The sequence below is a fragment of the Anser brachyrhynchus genome (genome assembly GCF_964034855.1).
Source record: "Anser brachyrhynchus genome assembly, chromosome: 2".
Lineage (NCBI taxonomy): Eukaryota > Metazoa > Chordata > Aves > Anseriformes > Anatidae > Anser > Anser brachyrhynchus.
Genome location: NC_137695.1, coordinates 93,299,271 through 93,323,666, shown reverse-complemented (window position 1 = coordinate 93,323,666; position 24,396 = coordinate 93,299,271). Strand labels below are relative to the sequence as shown.

Sequence of the window (24,396 nt, the reverse complement as noted above, 5' to 3'; positions counted from 1 at the left end):
ACAGGAGATTTCATGTTCCTGGGTGATGCTTTAGCAGTCACTGTCTGATGTTAACTGCCCTAATTTAGTAAGGCACTACAGTCCAAGTCCTTACTGAGACACATCTCATGCTAACAAATGTGGTAATGTTTGAGGGAACCTTCAAATTACAGTCTTTCTGACGGAAATGTTGGTATTATGATCCTTCCATAGGTCCATCTATCTTTTTTTCTTTTCCCCAGCTCTACCAATAAGCATTTCTCATTTGCTTTTTGATAGCAGATAGGTAATCAATTTGCATTCAACTTCACACTAACCTCCCATCCTCTCTCCCCCTCCTTCCCTTCCTCCTCCCACCTCAACAAAAAGAGAAAAAAAAGGAAAAAGGAAAAAGGAAAAAGGAAAAAGGAAAAAGGAAAAAAGGAAAAAGGAAAAAGGAAAAAGGAAAAAGGAAAAAGGAAAAAGGAAAAAGGAAAAAGGAAAAAGGAAAAAGGAAAAAGGAAAAAGGAAAAAGGAAAAAGGAAAAAGGAAAAAGGAAAAAGGAAAAAGGAAAAAGGAAAAAGGAAAAAAGAAAAAAGAAAAAAGAAAAAAGAAAAAAGAAAAAAGAAAAAAGAAAAAAGAAAAAAGAAAAAAGAAAAAAGAAAAAAGAAAAAAGAAAAAAAAGGAAAAAAGAAAAAAGAAAAAAAAAGAAAAAAGAAAAAAGAAAAAAGAAAAAAGAAAAAAGAAAAAAGAAAAAAGAAAAAAAAGAAACAAATCAAACCCCAGTTCTGTCCCTTTACTGGCCGTGCTGAAACACCAGTGCTGAATAGCATGTGTGCCTTTTGCAATCTCATCCTGCTATGGCTCTGGACTGGACACCATTTGACAGAAGCAGGAAGATTCAGCATTGAACATTGGTTCTGGGAACACTTAGTGCCCAGAGGCTGTGGGAAAATGCCACTGTCCTTTCCACTGAAAGTGGGAATAGTGGAAATAGTGAGAAACTCTCAGCTTTTCCTACAACCACTCAAAGAGGAGGTCCATCTTGTGTTGTGTATTTGCACACTGAGTTTTGTTCCATGACTAGAGCTCTTGGGTACTACAGTGATGCCAATGAACAAAACAAGAACTATTATAGCAATAAGCCTGACAGTCAATCCTCATAATACCCTGACGGTGTTTGTGGAAACTAGGAAGAACAGAGCAAACGCTGGCTTGGCTGGCATTTTATAGCTTGGATTAAATTACTGGAAAGATGATTCTTAAAGCTGCTTTGTTTTATGCTGTATTTTAATAAGTAAAAACTAAAAGAAAAAAATGGGGAAAACGAATAATTTCTGTGCTTGCTTTATCAAGGGTCAATTAAGCAGGTATGCAAAAGTGGCCACTAAAAGAAATCCCTGATGGTAAGTCTGTAAGTCTGTATTGCCTATACAAATGAAAGTGGCAACATTCTCCATGATTTCATTCTGTCTATATTTGAGCTATTTAGTGTGAGTAAACATCTTGATGAGTCTAGATTTTCTTTCTTTTTCTTGTAAAAATCTCTCTATATATATAATCATAAATTAATCACCAATGCATCCAAAAGTTACCACCTGAAGCCACATGCAAGTCCATTGCAATCAACCCTTCCAGTTCCACTAAGCACCCAGTGGTCCTGCTGGTGGTAGAGTTGCTCAATGCATCTAAAATGAAGCTGCAAGCACTGAAAGTTTAGTACTTAAAAATCAAGGCACTCCTAGGGTTTTGTCCTTCCCTGGATATTTGACTGCAGATTTGTCTTTCCAATTCATGACTAGTGAAACTGCGAGAAACCTCTCATTGAGTAAACGCTATCAGGGAAGGAAAAGCTCCATGTAGCCATCATATCTTTTCTGTATCAATGCAGATTATACATTCTACATAGCACATGGGCTGCTTGTCCCCAGACATGTTTAAAATCCACTTAGGAGACTTCCCAAATCCCATTAAAAATTGCAATACCAGAAGTTTCTATTTGAATTCCCTTATTATGATTTGTTTCAAAACTATATTTATTCCATTATTTCCAGACGCAAGCACTTATACCATTCAAATTAATGTCACTCCATTACTGGTATTTATTCTCTCCGAGTATTTTTGAGAACGTCTGAACAAAGCTAGACACGCTCTCCTCTGCCTCCTAAAACTGTTATTTTTCTGCAAATTCCCCCTCCAGTCTTCAGCATCACTCACACACACACACGGCACCTGCTGCTGAGCACAGAACCAGAGGTGTGATCTTGCCAGAAGAGCAGTAAGGTAATTACCCTATCTTTGCCCCACAACGTGCCTATGCTGTACACCCAAAACTGCACATACTCGTGCTGCAATAGCTTTCCTTTCCAGCCGAGCATGTCCTGAATGTGCTGCTCTGTAACACCATCACATCTGATGCCTTTCAGCCCTTATGCTTTCCAGATTTCCCCCTCTCACTGAACGTGTATCTTCTAAGCTACCTTCTCCACTAAATTGCCTCACCTCTCCAATTTACGCCTCTCATTATTTGGCAAGAGTCCTACTTCCCTCCAGTCTTCTCTTCCCTCCTTCATCTTACCTATAAATTAATTCCTTGTTCTTCCTAAGCCCATCTGACTTTATTAATAAACTTTGTTTTCTATTTCTGAACTCCTCCTTTCTCTAAAATCTTCCTCAGACTCAACACGTTCTAGCTTGGCTTCTTGCACACTCCACTATACCCACTGTAGTTTCATAGCTGCACACCTTTGTGCAGTGCCTTTAGAAATGATGTATTTTTTCCTTTTGCAGGTTTGTACTCAAGGGAGGAAGCAGAGACTTGTACTACCACTATGAGACAGAAACCAAAGTGGGTTCATGACCCTGGCTGCCCTTTCCTTGCTGCAGATTTTAATATTTTCTTATATTCCCCCTCAAGTATCCAATATTTATATTTCCATTAAGCTGCTTTCCTGAAATTTAACACTTGCTTCCCACCACTGCGTCTTTAACACCACCATCTAAAATTAACCTTTAATAGTGAGTCTCTAGGGTCTTAATCAGCTTGTCCGCACTGGCTGTATACAAATCCAAACCAGGCAAAAATAATGTAATCATTATCCAGCATCATCAGAGTAGGTGCTTCTGGGTTATTTCATTCTGGGCATACGCTGACCAAAACAAGAACGAGACTGCTGCAGATTTCAAGCATGAAGGTACGTTGGCAGGGACCTGTGGACAAGGCTGTAATTTTCCATAATCTTCCAGCCTCATTACTGGTGACAGTAAGAAAGAAAATCAACCAGCCACAAGTCACACACACACAGATCTGCAAAAGGTGACCAAGAAACATTGAGCTCCCAAAAACAAAACAGAAAGAAAAAGTGAAACTTTTCTTTTGGAGGTTGAGCTCTGCTTTTCCTTACAGAGAGCTCTGATAGCTGGGAACTGTTTGCCCACAAATGCACACATACACAACTTGTGAACCCTAATGCCCTTCAGAAATATTGACCTGATCCAGGAAAGTGGTGCCATTTTTACTATTGCTGGAAGCAGAAATCTTGCAGTCACTACAATATTCTAATCCTGCCCAGAAATTCTAATTTTAAAGCCAACAAAGGTGACAAAACATCCATACCCACTCAAAGTCTCCGCCCTGCACAGTGATTTTACTTATTTTAGTTCAAGAAACAGAAGGAATTAGTTGCAAAATGCAGAAATAGCACAATGTAAACAGCCCCAGCCCATATTCACCGTTCTTCCCTACCAAAATGCATGAAGCAGTTTTATCTCTTAATTCTCATTAATAAGAGACGAAAATGCATCTCTGCATTATTTAATATACTCTACATATCCAACTCTTGCACATACTTCAAAAGACTCCTCAGTTCCTGCCCTCTCTGGAGCAGCATTCAGGTAACACAATCAAAAACTGAGCAACAGGGGGCTGCAGTGCCAGTGGCATCTTTATCCACTTTTATCTAACTTGTCCTTAAAAGCCTCCATCGATAGATGTTGCGGCATGTCCAGACAGCCTGCTCCCCTCCTCACACATCCAAATAAAAAGTTCTTCCTAACATCGCTGTTAAAACTCTCTGCAAACAAAGACAACTGTGCCTCTGCAGACGTGAAGAGCAACTGAGTACCGCCCTTGTATCATACTCCCTGAAACCCCCCCTTCATTGCAAGGAAGCATGAGAAATGTTTTGTGTTGCTTCTGGTTTCTCTTCAGGGCTGTCACACTGTTGATTATTTTTTTCTGATGTAACACAGCACAAGATAAAAATTATGCCTTTCATCTTACACCAGCGCATGCCGTCTGAAGTCCTGGCCTGGGAGGACATCTCTTATATTAGGCCCTGAAAGCATTTACCCCAAGAACAAGATGGTTCCTGTCTGCTTTCTTTTCAGTAGACACTAGCACTATCTTTGATTTTTGCTATTTTTGTTGTTTCTGCTGTTGCTAAATATGCTGACTCTTTCACTCAGTATCTCCTTGCGGAGGTCCGTCCATTTGTACAAATACTGGTTTCTCCGTCTGCAGATACAGTGTGCTGAGATAGCTTAGCTTAACTGCATAATTAAGATGACCATCCTTGACTTAAAGCCCATATACAAATGACATGGAAAGTACACACTGAAAATTTCCTAAGTCTGCAGGGTTTAGAGCTGAGATAACTAAGCATGATAGCACAAGTTATGGACTTTCATGATAAGGAATGCAGTGTCATGAAGCACATAGACCTTCGTCTGCAAAGGTATACTGGTACCAGAGATTCGGAGACGGATTTAAAGTTAATGGTGATGGAGCCCGATATTTCCATGAAACACACTAATAAATAACTAATTTTCGAATTATATTTCCCCAAATCCAGTTTGCTACTGTTATTTTTAAAATCGCTCATGTAATTGCACTCTTCTCTTTCAAGTTATGACCAGTTATTTACAGACCAAGCTCTGCTTCAGTTAATTGTTTTGTCTAGAAATACTAATTAGAGATCAGCAATTTCCAGCGATGTCATTACCACAACAAATCTTAGGGAAGTGTGGAGAAGCATGTTTCTTCTTGTTTTTCAGAGGCACATACAGCTTTCAGAGCAACCTTTTCATACAGAGTTCATAGTGACTCAGACATCCTTCACACTCTGATATCAGCATTTTTAAATCACAGAAATGATATCAAAGAAACCATAAGGGTCTGACTTTTATCACCAAAATAAATTCTGATTTAATGTGCTCTTTGCAATACTTAGGTACAATAGGACACATGATTAGAGCTTACTTCAGTTAATGGTATACCCATTGTGCCTTGTTAACCGAGGATGCACGGTGTACTCCTGCTTAAACTTTGAATTTCAGAGCTTTTATGGGTTTAATTTAGACCCTTGGGGCTAAATATGCATTGAAGATTGGACACACAACATCCATTACTGTTAAAAGTGGTTGCATACACAATCAGCTATATTTAACAGAGCAAATAAGCTTTTTCTAATTTCTTTTCTGATTACTGTATCCATTGTTTCCTGAAACAAAACAAAACAAAACACCACCACACCAAAAACAAACAAACAAAAAGAAACAACACAGACAAAAAACAGAAATCCAGTCCATGGCTTAACTAAAATGTTCTGAAAAATGACAGATACTTGATTTTTTGCTTTAGTGGCATGATTCTGAAAGAAGCAGAGCTGTCTGGCATGGTTAATAAAAAGCACACTTAAGCACACAGGAATGTGACTGAAGCCAGTAGGGTAACACACACCAGGATATGGATGTGTTCACACGCTTTTCTGGACTAGGACCAGAACCCAGTACAATCAATCCCTAGAAACTAATTTTGAGTGCAGACATGCGCACAGATTTTTGGTGGGCTTGGAAAAAGAGAGTGTTATTAGATTTGTTTGACAGATTCCTATTTAAGATGCAGATTTTACACACCAGATGCCTGCCTGAAGCTGAATATTTCAGGGGAGAAAAAAAATCAACCAAAATGGTTGGACCATTTCAGAGAAAATACATAATTTGATCTGTAACACTTAATTCTGGCATAACCTAACTTCTGCATTTGTTTGTTTTATTCATTAATTTTGTTTCTAATTTGCAAACTTAAACCGTACTCCCTCATATTTCCTAGCATTTCCATAAGTAAAATATAGAAGGAGATACCTTAATCTCATATTTGTGCTATGGATATATAATATGTGAGTTCATGCCATAGGTTGAGAGCGTATCTTGTTTCAAAATGTAAATATATTTTCAGTTTATAAATAAAATTCCAGGGTTAAAACTACTTTTTAGATTTATACCTACAATTTTGATCTGCAGAATGATGTATATATCCACTGTCTCTTATTAAGAAACAGCCAAAAACATCTATTTTATATAACATTCATTCCTTAAGCCTAAAATTGTCTGGTGTCGGTGATGCAAATAATACGAACAAACCAATGAAATGTGTTTTTTAATTAAAAGCCCATTTTGTGATCTGGCAACTTGCAATAAACGGCTATCAGACTGTTAAGTCTGACAATACAGAATTGGCACTTTGTCTATGGCACAGATTTCACACTTATCTGCATGTTTAAGTGCTACGCTGGACAGAAATGAAATTACAGTCAACCTTCCAAAACAAACCCGCAGGGGACCTGGACAAATGCTTGTTATATCAAGGGTTTGCTCTAATAAGATGCTACATCAGAATAATGAAGAGCTATCCCATTTGAATTCAACAGGAATATTCAGTAATTCTGTGGCAATTACTTCACACAAATCAATGTTCTGGTATCTTAAAAAACAAAAACCAAAAAGACACAAACCCACAACACAGAAAACTGCAAACGATGAGAAAAGCGAGCTGTATGCAGGTCACCCTTATGCAAGGGTCTGTCTAATTTGGCCAACTATCAATGAACGAACTCATTTTGCCACCAGAACTGTTCAAAGTGGGTTTGCTACAAGCAAGGCTTGTTCTAATGAACTTGGGCTGCAGTGCAAACTTGATGCCTTGAAAGGCAGGGGCTGATTTTTCAGTCATGGCAATGGTGCTTTTGACTCAGATTGGAAGAGGAGGAGCAGACCCTCTGTTAGCGTCACTGCCAGGCTCCGATGGTAACTGCACACACTCGCTCAACAAACAGGCAACTGCTGTGGCAACAGTAAATGCTTCACCTTGCCATGCATGAGAAGGCGTATGGTAAGTGTGACATTGAGACCTCCTTCAGTCACTTTTGAGTCCTTCGTGTTCATCCTGGCCTTGTGTCTTCAATACTTGAAAGCAGCTTTGTGTATTTTTTTTTCCTTCTCTTCACTTAATCAACCTACAAAGAGAGAGAGGGAAGAAAAAAAGAAAGTACCATTGAGTGGCTGAGGCTACTCTGGACCGAGAATATCATGTTGTACAAACCAATTAACATTCCTCCCTTTGATTTGCTGGACTGCAGTTTAGTGCTGAAAAGGCTCCTTTGATTATTATCCCTCCCCTACCAACTCTCCAGCCCTTCACCAATTACATGATAAACTCCCTTTGAAACCTTACAAATTCTCTTAACTTCCATTATTCCAAGGCTGAAAGTACAGAGCACAGCAAAGGGAAATGCAGTGTCCTCTTCTCAACGCTTTCCCTCTGTTAAACTTCGGGGTGTGTATATGCAGGATTTACATGTGCCTGGTGCTATTTTCATTTGTCTCCGTTTCTCTCTCTGTTACTACCTCTTCCTCTGTTTGCTCTTGCAGAAGAGAGATTTTTATTTTCTCTCCAGCTAGAGAGAAATTAATTCTGAGCCTAAACACTGATCCCTACCAGCAACAGCAGATGACACATTATCAAAGACATCTGAGTAACCAAGAGCCACTCGCTGCTGTAAATCTGGGCACTGTCTGACTTTGTTTTTGTCTGCCAAGCCCAGAGGTGGCTCAGTCCCTCAAAGGCCAAAGCTGAGCTTCAGCTCTAAGTGGGAGGAAGATGTTTCTTAATTCCCAATGACAAATTGCAGATTTTCAGTCATTTACAAAGTCATAAATATCCTAAAATACTAATGAAAGCTACAAGGGCTGGCCTTGAAGGGACAAACAAGATGCATTACGAGTTTACTAATGCAAGGACATTTATCAGTACAAACAACAGTGGGGGCAGGAACTTCACCAAGGGCAGGCAAATTCCACAGCAGAAAGGCTTAGAGACCCTTATTTACTTCTGTCCTTTTCAGGCCTATCTTACAGAGCGCACAACCTTTAAGCAGACACCACTCCTTCCAGTAGTTGTCTCTTGCTAATGACGGCCCTGCCTAGTAGCTGTGGATTTTAGAGATTCCCCAAGCTTTGACTAGCCTGGGCACTGGCTGATGACCACCCTGAGGGACAATCATTTTGCTGTCAGTGCTTCAGAGCGTATGGCAGCACCCCACCAGGGTGGCAGGCTGTTGTCCCCTTGCAGAGACTGCTCAGATGTGGGACCAAGCTACCATGAGATCAATCCCCTGAGAACTTCAGAGAGAGTGTCACGCCGAGTGTTTCATCAACTAATTAAGCTACATCTTAAGAGCCACGAGGCACTGACAATGCTAGACCAAAGTAAAGCCCAACTAGCTGAGCATGTTATCTGTGAGAGAGGTAAATAGATGCTTGGAGAAAAAGCATAAGAAACATGCATGGAGTCATCCTTGATAGACTTTTGGAGCCACCAGCAATCAGTGATTCATGGCCTTCCTAAGTGGAAGACCACATCTAGGCAGGCACGGTGAATAGCCACCGATGGACCGATCCTCACTGAATTGGTCTAATCCCTTCCTGAATCCATACGTCCAGTCTCCAAAAGCTCTGGTCTCAGAGATTAATTATTAGCGTGGGGAAAGTGCTCCATTATATCTGGCTTAAATCTGCTGTCATTAGACATTTTGCCCTCTGTGTGTTATACAAAGACCATTCCAATAAGTCATTCCTCTGATGGCTGAGCATGTGCTTTGTGCTTCAGCCTAAGCCTGCTGGAGACCAAGCCACTCCTGATGCTTTTGCTGCTGGGAAATACCCGGGAAGATGCAGAGTTTTCCCTAATGTCTCTGCAGGACTACTCAGGAGCACAGAGAGCTCTGTGCCTCCAGCGATCGCAAGAACAGGAGTCAGACATGCCTGAGGAAAAGTGAAAAGAGAGAGGGAGAAAGAGTAACTGAAACTATTCCTTCCTAAAAGCATCTCCACAGAGCAGCTCTCATTTGCCTGCTCCACCACCAGGGATGATTTTCACTCACCCAGCATGGAATCAGTGCATGTCTTATTGTACGCTCTCCGACCCAGGCCTTAGCCACTGAAATAAATCCCGTTTGTTCCACAGTTTTAAGCTTACCACTTATGTTATACATCACCTATCTGCATGGAGAAAAGTGGAAAAGAGGCAAGGTGCCTGGGTGAGAAGGCAGAAACCAGAAGCAGCCTGGCCCTGCCTCTGATGCATCGTGTGTGCAAGAGGGTGAGGGGAAAATGTCCCAATTCAGCTGGTAGGAAATGACAGAGAGAAGTATCAGTATTCTGCCTCTTTAAGGTCAGACCAGGGCTCCAAGACTCTAAGTCAAATATTCAAGTGGGTGCCCAGGACAGTCCCTTCGGACAAATACAGAGGGAAGAGCTGAGGAGGTGGCTGGGGTTGTTCCCAGGCTAAGGAGGGGAATGGTCTTGTGGTGTTCACCTGCTCCTTGCTGAGGGAAGCATGTTGGCTCTGGCAGGCCAAGCACTTTCTGCTCAGCTCTATCCAAAAACCAACTAACCAACCAAAAACACCCCATGAGCAAGTATATCAACAGTAGCATACATCTTGGACTGTACTCTGAACTGTACTGCAGCAAAATTTACCATCTGAGGTCTCCAGACTCCTAAGGTAGCTTAGGACACGCTTGGTAGGTTTCACACGGCAGATGTGCTGCTTCAAGTAGAAGCAAGGTATTAATGTCCTTCTGTGGATCAAAATTTTGTGATGGAGCTATGGCTGTGTTTCTATTGAAATATATTCCCATGTTTGAAAATAATCCTGGACAAGATACAGGTTCACAGTTGCTGTAGCCTTTTGCTGAGTTCCGTGATGCTACGATAATATGATCACACTGGGGAAAGTTCTTCAGGAAACCCTTTTCCCAGAAAACAACACCCCCTCCCTAGTCCTGATCTTTTGCAGAGTAAAACCACAAAACCTATATTTTTAGCTAGCAAACTTGGGGTTGTTTTTTTTTTTTTAAAATAAAAAGTTAAAAATAAAATTCCACTGCAAATATTGTTAAAAATATCATAGCCGTCCCACCTTTTTTTTTTCAGGATTCTGTCTTTGTCCCTCCTCCCAACGCATTCAAACACTGTCACCTCGTACTAAGAGGCAGGACAGATGTCTGGGGGAGGGCTGGGAGTGTGTGTGCATGCAAGGAGTTACTCAGCTGTGTGAGATACAAATGGAAGGAATTCAAGAAGGCAACTTCACATAATAAGGAAGAAATACACGAAAAATATACATATACCATGAAGAGAGAAGTGTGCTCCCTTTGTCAGGTCATTTACAGCTGCCCCAGGTGTCCTGACAGTCTGAGTATTCTGGTAAAACATACGCAGCTTTAAAAAAAAACCTGAAGGATCATCAATTACCCAATTATATCAGCTTTAAAGAAGAACCGAAATACAATGCATTATCATTTTTTAGTTATTTATCTAGTTAAAGCTTTATTTTCCCTTCAGGCATCATCACAAACATGTGCTAGTCCAGATCTTTGTGTGCGTGGAGATGTCGGACCACGGCACAAGGAAAAGAATGCTTTCTCCTACATAGCCTCCTACCAATCAGTAATACATCTACATATTTATAAACCCACTGCTGTAATATATGAGCACATCATGAATATTTAATCAGTAAAATCATTTCCCTTTCCTTTGCAAAATCAGCGTTTGGAACAATTTACTATGTTTCTGCCTTATGCGTGCCTCTAAGTGTGAGCAAATAGTAAAGACACAAGGCTTTCCTTCCTGAAGCTCTGTGGGACAGGATCCCATGGCTACTCTGGGTCTTGGGGAGGTGAGTCTCACAGACGAAGAGAAAGGCAATGTGTCACACTTTTCCTGACACCAGAGGAAAGTCGGCAGAGTCCATAGGTGATCAGAGAGTATTGTGCAGGCAGCCCCATTCAATTGCATGGCTAAATGTTGAATGGGGTTTTACGTGATTTACTCAGCCTTCAACAAAGAGCTGGAAGTGACAGGAGAGCAAGTGGGTGATGTGCTCCCTCTGACATCAGGATGCAGGACCAGGATGCACCAAATCCAAGATCCAGGGCTCTGCATCTCCAGATAACAAGCAATAAGAGTCATCTGCAGGGGCCAAAGGAAAGCAGATCACACCAGATGGGTCCCAGCAACAGCAGATATTTGCCTTCTGTGGGGCTGAACATGAAAATTTGAAGACATTTCCACTGTTGTTTATCATGTAAAAGATGAAAATTTCTCTGTAGCTAGAAACATGCATCCAAATGCATTAAAAATGCATTCTGAAGATTCCAATAAAATGGACGCTTAGTCTAATGTAGATGCATTTTATGCATAAGTGTGTGTTTCTATACGTTTTCAATATTTGTTATCCCAAGCTGGCTTAAAAGGGCATGTCCTATATACTCATCATTTACTACCTAAGATCCATCAATTTTCTAACATGGCTTTTCAAGTATTGTTGGTAAATTCAGTGATTAAAATAACAAGCAGCTAAGCCATGTTTTCATGAGACTACTACAAAGAACAGCACAGCTCCTCGAGGATTTCACTGAATTAATATAAGCTACAAGATGAACTCCAGGGCTGAAGGGCAGTGACACAGCACACACACAGGTTATGAATCCATGTGGCAGAGGAGGTACCGTGAGATGGCTGCCTGAGGCCTACGACATGAAAAGTCAACCCCATGATCTGCTTTCCTTTTACCCCTCAACCCTGTTAATCCTCTCCCAAGAAAACAAGCAGATGACTGCATATAAGATGGCTGCACAGTGCTGAAAAAAAATACAGTGCTTTAAATCTCCCAGGTGAACACTTCATGGAGGCAGGATAGGAGAGTCTCTGACTCCACAGCAGGCAGGGATGCTAGAGATGAATAAAATCAACATGGTACCAAGGAAGACAGCAGGCAATTGATCTCTGAATTTGAAGCTGCAATAAATTATTATTTGGCATCCATGAATCTGCCAGGAAAGCTACTCATCTGGAAGATCCAGAGGAACAAGAGGGAGGAGGCAGAGAAAGACAGCATGCATGGGGGTGAACCAGGGCAGAGCTGCAGTCACAGAGCTCTGCTAGAAAGGGAAGAGACATAGAGAGGAAAGGAGGAGAAAGGCAGGGAGAAAGAGAGAGACAAAGCTTCAGTTGGCTGATGTAGATAATAACATGAGAGGAATCAATGTGAAAACAAGGACTGCCTGAAAATGTCCAAGGAGGAAGCTTGCTCTGGTACATGGAGTCTGGATCATGTGGTTGTTAATCTGAGCTTGTCAGGAACGATGAAATTGGTCACAGCATCCAGCACAGCATTCCCTGAGCATGAGCCTCAAAAGCGACCCTTGAACCTAATAATAGTGTTTCATCACCATGAACAATAAGATCTAACTATGAAGAAAGCAAAGAAAAAATCTACAGATAAAATTCGAAAGGACAAATTCCAGTTGTTCCACTGGAAGACATTTAAACACAGAAAAGAATGGGGGAAGTTAGAGTGGCATTCAGCAGAAACCATGTCTATTTTAAATGAGGACACAAACTCTGTTGTCTAGTTCCCATGTTTCATTTGGCTTACATTAAGAAAGCTTAAATATGGGAAACATATGAATATCCAGTCTCTCACAGTACATCTGTCATTTCAGCAGTATATGGAACCATCCCAAAGGAGGGGTAGCTAAGCAGATGGATCAAGCCTTAGGGATAGGGGACAGGAAAAGACAGCAGCTGAACAAGAAGACTAAAACAAAAGCAAAATAATCTAAATAATCTAAAGATGAACAAAGGGAATTATCATGAATAAGTAACACACTGATGTTATGGAGGCAATACTTAAGAGTTTGGTTCATTGAGCTAGAACTCTTTAAAAAAAGAAGTGTTATTAAAAAAAAAGATAGTGAACAAGTCTAACAAAGATAGAAGACCAGAGAAAATCAAAACATGGGAAGTCATGAAAAGGTTGTACCTAAGTCCTCTTGATCAGAAGCCTCCCAGGTGGAGGGAGACCTCCCAGGAATTGGAGGAAACACACTGGCAGGGATCACGATGAAAAGCATGAACCTGCATTTTCAGCAGAGCAGAGATCTTCGGGGACAGACCCACGCTACTTACATGATTTTATTCTTCCACTTAAACTGAAGGGAATATAGGGAAGGAGAAGGTGACTGAAGGGAATATAAGAAAATTACTACAGGACAAGAACTGATGGCATTATCAATGGAAATTGACACATCTGCCATAAACGTAAGTTTTAAAGTTAAACTTGATAAGCTAACTGCCACATAAAAGTTCATGCTGTCAAATGAAGAAATAACTACTTTGCTTTCAAGTTTTTTGATAAGCTAAGCAGTTATCTCTGGATTTTTACTTAAAAGTAACATCTCTGAATGTCAAAGAACTAAACAGTATAATTACAGAGAAAAACAGTGGCAGAAATTAGAACAAACATCCCCCTCCCCCCCAAAAAAAAACAAAACACAACAAAACAAACACACCAAACAATGACAACAAAATAACCAAACCCAAAGCAAATCATAAGCAAAACCACCTCCAATCATATTATTTTATTTCAAGGAAATTATTTTCAGAAATGGTGGAAAGTGATAGATATAACCAGCTGTTTATAGTCTCAGATGAAGCAAAAATAAAAGAAGACTGGACATTTACTAGAAGTACACTTCTTCAGTTTATGTATCAATTGAAGGATACAGAAATCTGCTGTTACTAAACCATACAGTTGTGAGGTTACTAAAGACAAAAGGCTCACAGGATGCCCACAATAACACAATAGTAATAACAACAACAGCTCTTCAAATGATTTCTGTCTCAATAACAACTGCTTGGAAAAGGAGGAATTATGCTTTAAAGCACTTCAGTCTTATACAGAAGCCTTACCAGGAGAATCTGATTAAGAAACAATAGCTAAGGAAGCAGGTGCAGTATCAACCTTTCTACTTTGCCAGTTCCATCTCCCAAATTACTGGAGAGGACTGTAAACAAAGGAATGAGATTATCCATTTTATTCACACTCTTATAATTTATCTCCCAACATAGATTTCATGTTAATCTCTAACTCCTTAATGAAGTGAGCAAGATCTGCAGAACCCAGCTCCATTAAATTGTTGTATCACAGCCCTTTTTAAGCAAGCAGATAGCTGGGTGGATCAAAAAAATCCAGAAATGAGAAAATTCTTTGTGTTAGCAGAACAAAGGGTGGCAATCTGTCTGTAAAAGGCAAAGGAATAGCTCAAGATCAAAAATAAAATAAATACTGGAAATAAGGTTTCAGGAAGTTTATAAATCAGATGTGCCTGAAGAGACCTAAATAACAATTAACTAATATGAAAGTAAACTGAGTGTGGGCCACTGAAAGCGCAGCAATTGAGTATACAAACAGATATATAAAATATATATATGATATGTGTCAGATATATGTTTTACAAAAAAAAAAAGGTAAAGTATTAGCTCAAAAGTCAAAAGAGATTAAAGAACAGCACATTATTCCACAAATTAAAAGCTACCAACAAAAGACAGTTACACACCTTAATAAGCCACGTGCTCCTTTTGCTAGTTATTATAAAAATCCCTACACCTCTGATCTGCAAAGCTCTGTAGTTACTACAGATATCTGGAAGCCACATTCACCAAAGACTTGTGAAGTTCATAACGAAATAATAAAAAAATAGTTTTATGAGGTATTTAACGAGGTACATTTTTTTTTTCTTTCAGGAGGGCTATGGTTAATGCTATATTGTCAGAGGAAGAACCTATACTATCTACACACAAATCCGTCTTTTTGTTCTCCCTGAAACAATAAATGCTCTTACCCAGTAGGGCTAATATAGTTATGCCTCATTTTCAGAAGATAGCCAGACTTCAAATAATCTTTAAAGAGAACAGCAAAAGATTACAAGCAGACTTATTTCTCCTGTTTTCAACTGATGTATGTTCAACTGCTGAACTTGGCATATGAGAGCCCCATTCTTTAAACCTTTTTGTTTTATTTAAAGGAAATGAAGAGCAACATATTTATTGACTCTCTTACTTAAACATTGTCTGTAAAGACTTTTGAGTAAATACTAGGGCACAGTGAATTTATTATGGATAGAAAACTCCTAGAAACACAATAAAGACCGTTATTGACAAGACTATTTAGTATCAAAATTCAATGATGAATTGAAGATCTAATAACAAATATCAACATATTATGCTGTGTCAGCATAGACAGCTACACGCTGCCAAAACATAGAAAGTTATCCCTTCAGAAAACATCACATGTGAAACAGGCAATAAATGGTATCAAATGCCTGGAAATCAAGTTTCAGGAAATCTAGAATAGCTGTATAATGGCCTTCTGCAAATGCAAAACAGATCTGGAATCCTGAGGGAAATTTCCTGAGTGATTTCCAGGTTATGGAAAACAGTGATTCTTTTGCCAATGATATCTTCCATCTAGCTCTTCTCCTCCTGCCCCCGCAACTATTCCAGAAAGAATTACCTTGGCAGGAATACAGAGAGCATCTTCACAGTTTGCCATGAATTAAAAAAGCATAAGAGTGCGCATGGCAATACTTGGTACAGATCCACTTGCCAACTAACTCTCCTGCATACGTGAAAAAAACAGCCAGCTAAAAGCTCTCATAGGTGAAGCTGCCACCTTAGTCTAATGAAACATAGAGCCCTTCACGAACATGAAAGTTGTTGCCACGTTAATTCTGTCGGCCCACCATAAATAATTCTGTACAAATACTCTCTAGGAGGATTGAGTTCAAAATGGACCAGAAGGTGCTTTCTTTGCTTTCCTAATGGCACTGAATGCAATTACCTGTGAGCTTTATCATGGACCTGGCAATTTGCAAGATCAGGGAAGGCACTATATGCATATACTAGCTATATAATATATATACTAGTATATATACTTTTTTTTTCCTCAAAACTATGGTTGGAAAATACAAGAAAAAATAAAGCTTTACCTGCCACTTTATCCTCTGGCTCCAAAACTGTCAAGTTAAGCATTTGTTCCTTCCTTCCTTTATTACTATTATTATTAAAACATTTCTCAAGTTTTAAATAGAAATTTTGCTTTACTTCCTTATGTGTAAACACTCCAACTTAATTGCAGAAGTCTTCCCCTGTGGTCTGAAATAATAAATCTAATAAAGAAATGTATATGTATGTATGCGTATATATAAATATATAACGTGTCATAGTGAAGATGGGGAAAAAAATTGAACAGACTAGCAACAGTAGGAGCGTGGTTTTAACAACACAAGAAATAGTGCTTGTAAGCACTGTTATAATACAATATATAATTTTATAATACAATATAACATTTTTATGTTATGTTATGTAACATAATTTATAATATAACACTTTATAATACAGTAAAAGATTTTCAGTCCACACTGTTCCTGAAAAAAAAACAAAAAAACAAAAAAAACCCCACCATTTTCTGATGACCAAAACATTGTGAAAGTGTTACATTTGTCAAATAACTCTGTACCCTCAAGTTAAATACATGACTTTGACATTCCATAAATGCATTCTTTTATTTTTTGAAATAATGTTTCAATTGTAGATTTACTTCTGTTTAATTCAAAGTAAATAAAACAACTAAAAATGTTCTGGAGCAAACAAACTTTGCTTGTTCATTTAAAAATAAATACTCACCTCTTTTTATTTCACCAAACAAAAGACAGTCAAGCCTAAAGAGATATTCTCTTTTCCAATGTTTTTAAATCTTTCAGAGAATACAGAAATTGTTCACATATTCTATTTCCAAGGTATGTTAGGTGAGCAAAATTTATATACACATACTTTAAAAGATTATATACTTTTACATGGTGTGTGTATAAATGCATGGAATATGGTTATATGCCTGAAAGCAATTGAAGTACATTTTTACGTGATAGATGTGTACAAATGTTAAAGATTGTTGGGACAAGAAAAGCATGATATTTGAATGATATCTTTATCTTTAGCAATAATAGCCTCACACACATAAAGAAGAAGAAGAATTGTCTTTGCCAGTAAAGACGAGTCCTGATAGTTTCTTATCAATCAAAGGAAAAAATGTCCAAAACCTGTAGAATACTTCAAGCAATATGGGAGGTTCCTTAATGGGAAACATTGACCCATCGGGTATGCCCCCTACTACAAACAGAATAAACAGATATTTAAATATATTTGTATTATTATAATACCATCAATGTTCAAATGAAGTCTGCCTTAGAAATATGTATTTGTCCAACCTATTTGAAAATCAGAAGTTTTGTAGACACATCTAGTTTGATAAACATGAATCAGTTGTTTCACTCAATCAAATATGAAACATGTTGGTTAGGGAAAACATGCTCATGGTAATAATACATTTCACCTTGTTAAATAGAAAAATGTTATATATTGATATAATTGAATCTCTAATGCAAACAAGCAAAAATATCACTTTTGTAATCACCTTAATTATGTTATTTACAAGGCTGTGATTTGAAAATCCATTCAAGCTCCCTAGATGAATAAATAAATACTTATTAAAAAAAAAAATTCATGAAGCATCTAAGAGGGGGAAGAAGAACTCCCAACACTCTGTCACAAGGGAATTGGTGTCACTCTCTGGACTGTGAGGCCCCCTCTGGGACCCCGCAACTCATGCTTGCTTGAGGCAAGGATGAACTGGGAATTCTTAGAAAAAATAAAAGAGAAACTGATCCAATAGGAATTAAAATCCTAACAGCTGCAAATATGACTGAGTGCTGTGAATACCTCTTCATTTTCAAGGATAAAAGGAAAATCAAAAAGCAGTGTTGCAATGTACTGTTATGTCACTGGAATTGTTGTCTTCAAAAGTTGTGCTCGAAAGATGACTTGTTTTCAGTCTTAACTGTTGACTTAACAAGATGATTTAAATTCTCAGTCCATGGCAATTAGTCAAAACTTATAGCATTATAAGAATTTCACTGTGAAAACCAAGACTATCCAGTGGGTACAAAACCCAGGAAATTCCTAGAGCTTCCTTTGAAACGAGGTTTAAGAAGGGGTGGGGGGGGAAATAAAAAACAACCAGCCCATAATGAATGACTTTTTTGTGGGTGGTCAATACTCAGAGTAAGGAGCCAAGCACATGCCAAGATTTAATTCACCTAAATCGATATCTTTGTCACTGATTTAAACCAGGAGAATCTTTAAAACTCAAAAGCAAGTCTAATTGATGAAGTATTCAAAAGCTAAGAAAAATCAAACAGTTTATTTATTAATGACTTTGAAGTGCCAGTTGTAAAGTGAATCACTTTATCTTCTTTTAACACTTAAAGAAAACAGTACTACAGCAAACAATTTGCTACTCCTGTGAAACCAGAAAGGGCATGGAGCTGGGACAGGGGAGGGTCAGGCTGGGTGTTAGGGAAAGGTTCTGCACCCAGAGGGTGGTCGGGCACTGGGACAGGCCCCACAGGGCAGTGGTCACAGCACCAAGCCTGACAGAGTTCAAGGAGTGTTTGGACAATGCTCTCAGACATTCGGTCTGATTTTGGGGTGGTTCTGAGTGGAGCCAGGAGTTGGACTTGATGGTCCTTGTGGGCCCCTTCTAACTCAGGATATTTTATGATTCTAACCATTATGAAGAAAAGAACTTCTTTTTGCACAAAACCAACTAGTTTGCTTCACAAAGCCACTGAACTGAAACACCACTTCATGAGGCATCTATCCTTTTATCTGTTAGTCAGTGCCTTTCCTCACAAATACCTACCTACTTACTCTGTAAGTGTAGATATAAACTCCCTGACCAGTTTCAACATTTCAAAGAGATACAGGGAGGTCCAGTGTTTCAAGTTCACACAAGTTTCATGTAGCCTCGGTCTAACTAAAGGAGCGAGGTCATGTTTCTGTCGAAGGAAAAGTTGTGCTATGAACCCATCAGTGAACTTCCAGTAGAGCTGCCAGGAGGTGGGTATGCAGATGCACATTGGACACTCAGCAACTCAAAGCCAGCCACACAGAGTGGTTTGGGTTAGAAAGGACATCAAAGATCCCTTTAGACCCTCTAGTCCAACTCCCCTACCACGGGCAGGTACATCTTTGACTAGATCACGTTGCCCAAAGCCCTATCCAACCTGACCTTGAACACTTCCAGTGATGGCGCACCCCCAACTTCTCTGGTCAGCCTGTCCCAGTGTCTCACCACAATGTTCAAGAAAAATTTCTTCCTTACAACCAACTTATATTTACCTTCTTTCAGTTTAAAATTTGCTCCTTGTCCTGTCACTACAGGCCCTGATAGAAGTCTTTCTCCATCTTTTGTTTAAGACCCCTTTATGTATCAAAAGGCTGCAACAAGGTCTCCCTGGAGCCTTGTCTTCTCCAGGCTGAACAATCCCAACCCTCTCAACTCATTATGAGACAGAAAAGTGAGAGGAAGAGACTCCGGAAGCGAAATAATACAATCGCTTAAAAAAGCTCCCATGTTCTGAGGAACTCCCTACAAAAGTGCTCTAAGCAGACACAAGGTACATATTTGATTTTTTTTTTTGTAGTAGTAGCTTTGTCAGTCATACACAGTCCATTAACAGAGTTCTTTGCGTGTAAGTCAATGTAGAATTGTACCACAAAGTGGTCCATTTGCTCATTTGAGGGAAAAAAATGCAAAGATCAAGACAAGATAGTTGCTGACTTACTGCAGAGATTCCAGAAAGTACTGAGGAATGGATTTCTATTAAACAAACCAACAAAACACACATACAAAACAAACAAACAAACAAACAAAAAAACAAATAAAAGAACAACAACAAAACATTGCAGAAGTGTGGGTAGTACCTACATCGGTAACTCACAGTGGGCATTGGCAGCACACTAGTGACACCTATAGAAGACACTAAATTCGAAGGACATTACAAAGGAGATGAGCTTAAATATGAGCAGGAACACAACAACATGAATCGCAGTGTAGAAATGCATTTCAGTAGAAGCAGGGAAAGCAAATTCCTAATAATGAGTCAAATCTTGAAAGCAATAATGATACCAAGGACCTGAGGATGACAGAAGACTGTGCATTAGAGGTTGAAACCTTATACTTCAGAGCAGGGGAAGAGGAAGAAGCCACATTCACATAACCATGTCCTGTTTCATATTTACATCTGGAAACTCCATAACCACTCACAACAAAGAAGAATTAAGCTGGAGTTCATTCAGAAGAGAGTGGGAAAAACTATCTACAAAGAAAATTATGTAAAGATGACGTAGCTTATCTAACAATAAATGAGGTAGCCTCAAAAAAGCCTACTGATATTTGAGGGAATTGAAGGAGAGAAACTAGGATGCTACAAGTGCTGTCAGCTGATGTGAGGATGAGTTAACTACAAAAAAAGAAAGCAATTATAGCCAAATTTCTGCCCCCAAAATCTGCTTAGGGTATCTCTCAGGCTGAATTATATTCTCCAGAAGCAGCACTGCCTCTGGCATTTCCAGTTAGACTGGACACACAAAGCTTCCGTGAAGCTTTATAAGAAATACGTTGAAGTCAGCCAAGGCACTCAGTGCTGGGAATGCCGGATCAGGTGTTAAGCAGAATTTAGACATAGAACACAAATTTTGCAGTAAATTCTGGCTTGAAAAGTTCATTTATTGACCCACATGTAAATTTTTGAAACAATGTAGGGTGTGTGTGGTGTAAAATTTTTTGTCAGCCCAAAGAAGTTATTTTTCTGCAATTGAATTTTCATACAGATTTCAACTTGCTAGTTTTGTATTCTATTATCCATAGTATATTTCAAAGTAAAAAAGATATCACTTTGAAATGGAAAACTAAAATGGTACAATTTTACAATCTTGAAAATGCAGTATGAACAGTCCTTGTGAAACTCTTATTTTTTTAATAAGGAAATCAACATATTCCCACAGAATGTTTAGATATTGACAACTGGGAGGAAAACAAAACAAAAAAAGCCTGTCTGCTGTTCTATAGTTTCATCTTGTAATGGAAAGGAAACAGCATTGAACGAGCTAATGAGGTCTTTTTAATCTCTAATTTTTAGGACTTTGTACATTTCCTGCCTCTTTTCCATTTTTACAAGAACCTTGGCATTATCTTTAAGTTAGGGAGAGGAGGAATGTTTTAGAGATTTATTTTTTTTTAAACTATTACTCAGATAATGAATAAGTTAACTAGGTAAGAGAAAAAGGAGGTCAAATAGTATTCCCTAAGATACAATACTTATGTGTTTTTTTTCTTTTTTTCTTTTTCCTTCCCTCCAGTACTCTGTATTGAAATCTGAAAAGCCCTTTTTCAGATTCTGCACTTTGCTATTGCACACGTAATAATAGGACACTGGCCTTTGATACAATTCTCTCCAGGGAACAAAAGCTTCCTTTGGCACAACTACAGCCACTGCTTGTTGTAGGTTACACATGTCTTTCCAGTCAAGCATGATTAATAACTGTTAAAAAAAAAAATGCTCATGACCCATGGCAAGTATTCTTTCAACTATAATACCAGCATTATGGGCTCTGAATCTCAGTAATTTTAAAATGTGCTTCTACAATGGAACTATAATTTAATTACTTTTTCTGCAGCCTGTTCCATTTTGTTTCATCACTTTGATTGCACCATGCGCTTGGCAGCTTATGGAAGACTGCATCTGCCTCCAGGATTATTTCACTAGGCTCTTTCGACATCTGTTTCTGAAAATGACTTTATTTGCAGTGGCATAAAGAATAATCAGAGACTTGTTTAATTCAGATAAATTGAAAAAGAGAGAGACACAGAGACAGAGTTGGAGGGAGGGAAGAGACAGGGGAAAAAAGAGAAAGCAAATCTAAGCTGCGTGCTGCAGAAGACATCAAAATAATCTGAGCTGCTCCTGTGCTTCTGAAAATGCTGTTATCTGATGGATGATACGAAACATGAAAAAGATGAGTCACTAAGTCACTTTCCTTTTTATGTTTGGGTGGAGTTCTTAGATGCAATACATGAGACATCCTAGCTAAAGCTTCGCTTTGAGCTTGATCAGTTTAATATAATTTTCATGAACTCCGTTTGCAAATCCATCCCCTAAGACCACAACGCAGTCCGAAACGACCTGTAGCAATTGACAAAAGTCCCTACGCTAAAGTGGCTATAGGCAAGCTCCAGCGTGAGCTGACATCCTTCCAAGAGGGGCTGCAGCAGACACCTGTTGCAGTGCCATAATACAGACTGCTGAGCGCACAGCTCAGCAGTGACTGTGATGGATAACATCCACACGCTAGCAGACGTGAACTGGGTCACCTGGCTATCAGAAGAGCAAGTGCAAGGCATCTATAACAGGCCCGTGCCTGTATCGGCTTGTACTCATCACAGTGCAAATCACCACTGGCGACTGCAGATTATTTTTGTGTTATGGGTGGGTTTACTAAACTTCCTGGCACACTACGGAAAGCATTTAAAAATGTTTTATCTAACAGATCACAGATATTGGTCAGGTTTTGTTCTGTTCTTTATTATTTGCTCAGGGCCAACAGATCCAGAAGCATCCACTGCTTAAATAAGGATGTGCTACAGGAACGCACCCCTGGCAAGAGTAAGTATTGACCAAGCCATACAGCCTGACTTTTGGGACTAGGATCACTTAAATTCAAAGCACCTGGCGGGCAGTCCATAAAGGTAACATGCAAAAGCAATCTCCAACATGCTCTAGGTTTTGAGAGCTTAAAATCCTGCCTTATTGCTCCTTCCCTTCTGGAGGTTTTTTCTCTGTCTTATTTGCTGGTCTTTTGGGCTCTATTGCTGTAGCAAGCATGTCAGGAACAGTCTCACTGAACAGATTATCCAGCCAGTTTGGACACACATATTTTGGTAGGAGTTACTGTAAGAACAACCTGAAAGGAGGCCGTTCATCTCTCAGAGTAATACTGAAAAAAAAAATCTTTGTCCTCAAAAATAATAGGTATCATGCAAACACACAATGGCTGGGCCTAAGCAACCTAGTTATATATAGCCTGACTGCCGCAGCTGTGTAGCCTTAATTAGCTGTCACAGGCATTTGGGCTTTCCTTTATCTTATGGCCAGACTGCAGCTTGCCTCCCTCATCTGCCTTGAAGTCCCAGCTTCCACCTGGGGCTTCATCCTTCCAGTGCAAGTAACTCCCCAAACGCCAAAGATGTGCTCTCAGAGGTGCCCAAGCACTATGCTGCTGTTCCTGTGGGAAGGCCACAAAAGAGAAAGTCAAAAAATTCCTTCACTTGTGTATTTCACTGCTCAACTTTCCCGAGCACAATACAGCAGGTGAGCTGAGGATCTTGAAAAGCTCAAAGCTTCCACACTCTGACATACTTATAGGCACTACAAGACGCAAAGCTCCTTTGGCAACCTGTGTGTCTCGCACGCTGGCGAGCTTGACAGACTGCATTTAGAAGCCTGGTTATTTTCATAAAGGAAGCTCAAAAGCAAACATCTCAAAGCTTTCGGAAAACAACTGTAGATCTTGTTCAAAAACAAAACCATAAACAAAACAAACAAACAAAAAAGAGCAAAACAAAAATATACAGCTAATGAAAGGGAAGGGAGTCCTCAAGGTAGAGTATTTTGCTGAGAAACTATCTGAAACTCAGAAGAACAAGGTTCTCAGTCCTTCTTCCTAACCAACCTCCCAAATAGAAATCTTATGAGGAAGAAGGGAATATTTGACAGAAGATATCATCTGTTCACAGAAGATTTCTATTTCGGAAGCCATCCTGAAGAGAGATGCAGTCCAGTATCAGTGCATGACTGAAAATTTCATTAACAGAGATTATTAACCATTATGATTATTATTATTTTTAATTTAGAACAATTCACTTCCTCCCCTTGTACTTCACAAACCCGGGCTGTAATACAGCAGTTGCATTGGGCCAATGACCAAGCAAAGAAGCTATTTATTGCTTTTTTAGAGCTTCAAAGTAAACTATACCTAGCATAAGACATGCAGGTGGTTATTATAATTTGTCAAGGCTTTGTCCTCTTGCCAGTATTACCAAGGAACAAGCAGCAGTCATGCTTAATTGGAAATTCTCCCCAAAGAACTTGTAAGAAGATATTATTTTACAGCCAAAGCGAAAATAGGTTTGCCTCTGAAGTATCAGTTGTTGAACATTATTGCACAATCAGTAGATGTCTTTGTTGTAGTGCTGATCAGATGTGGCTTGGTAGCACCACAGAAGGTCTCATAAGAAGTGTCCTTAAAGACACTCAGGATAAGTGTTTGAACGTATGGATGTTTACCTTCGCT

At 39.2% G+C, this 24,396-nt stretch overlaps 2 protein-coding genes across 19 annotated transcripts in view; one reads left to right on the top strand and one right to left on the bottom strand.

The window, feature by feature from the left end:
* The window catches only part of MOCOS (molybdenum cofactor sulfurase), an 884,654-nt gene that overhangs the window by 61,449 nt on the left and 798,809 nt on the right, over positions 1-24,396 (top strand). The gene's annotated exons all lie outside the window — the stretch shown is intronic.
* The window catches only part of LOC308191072 (poly(rC)-binding protein 3-like), a 521,260-nt gene that overhangs the window by 53,866 nt on the left and 442,998 nt on the right, over positions 1-24,396 (bottom strand). For 16 of the 17 annotated variants that reach the window (XM_080583076.1, XM_080583073.1, XM_080583075.1 and 13 more), the window contains one exon: positions 7,105-7,253. The exons of the other annotated variant lie outside the window; for it this stretch is intronic. In XM_080583076.1, coding sequence (XP_080439202.1) covers positions 7,105-7,182 — 78 coding nt within the window. In that variant the 5' untranslated portion in view covers positions 7,183-7,253. The remainder of the gene's footprint in view (positions 1-7,104; positions 7,254-24,396) is intronic. 17 annotated transcript variants of the gene reach the window in all.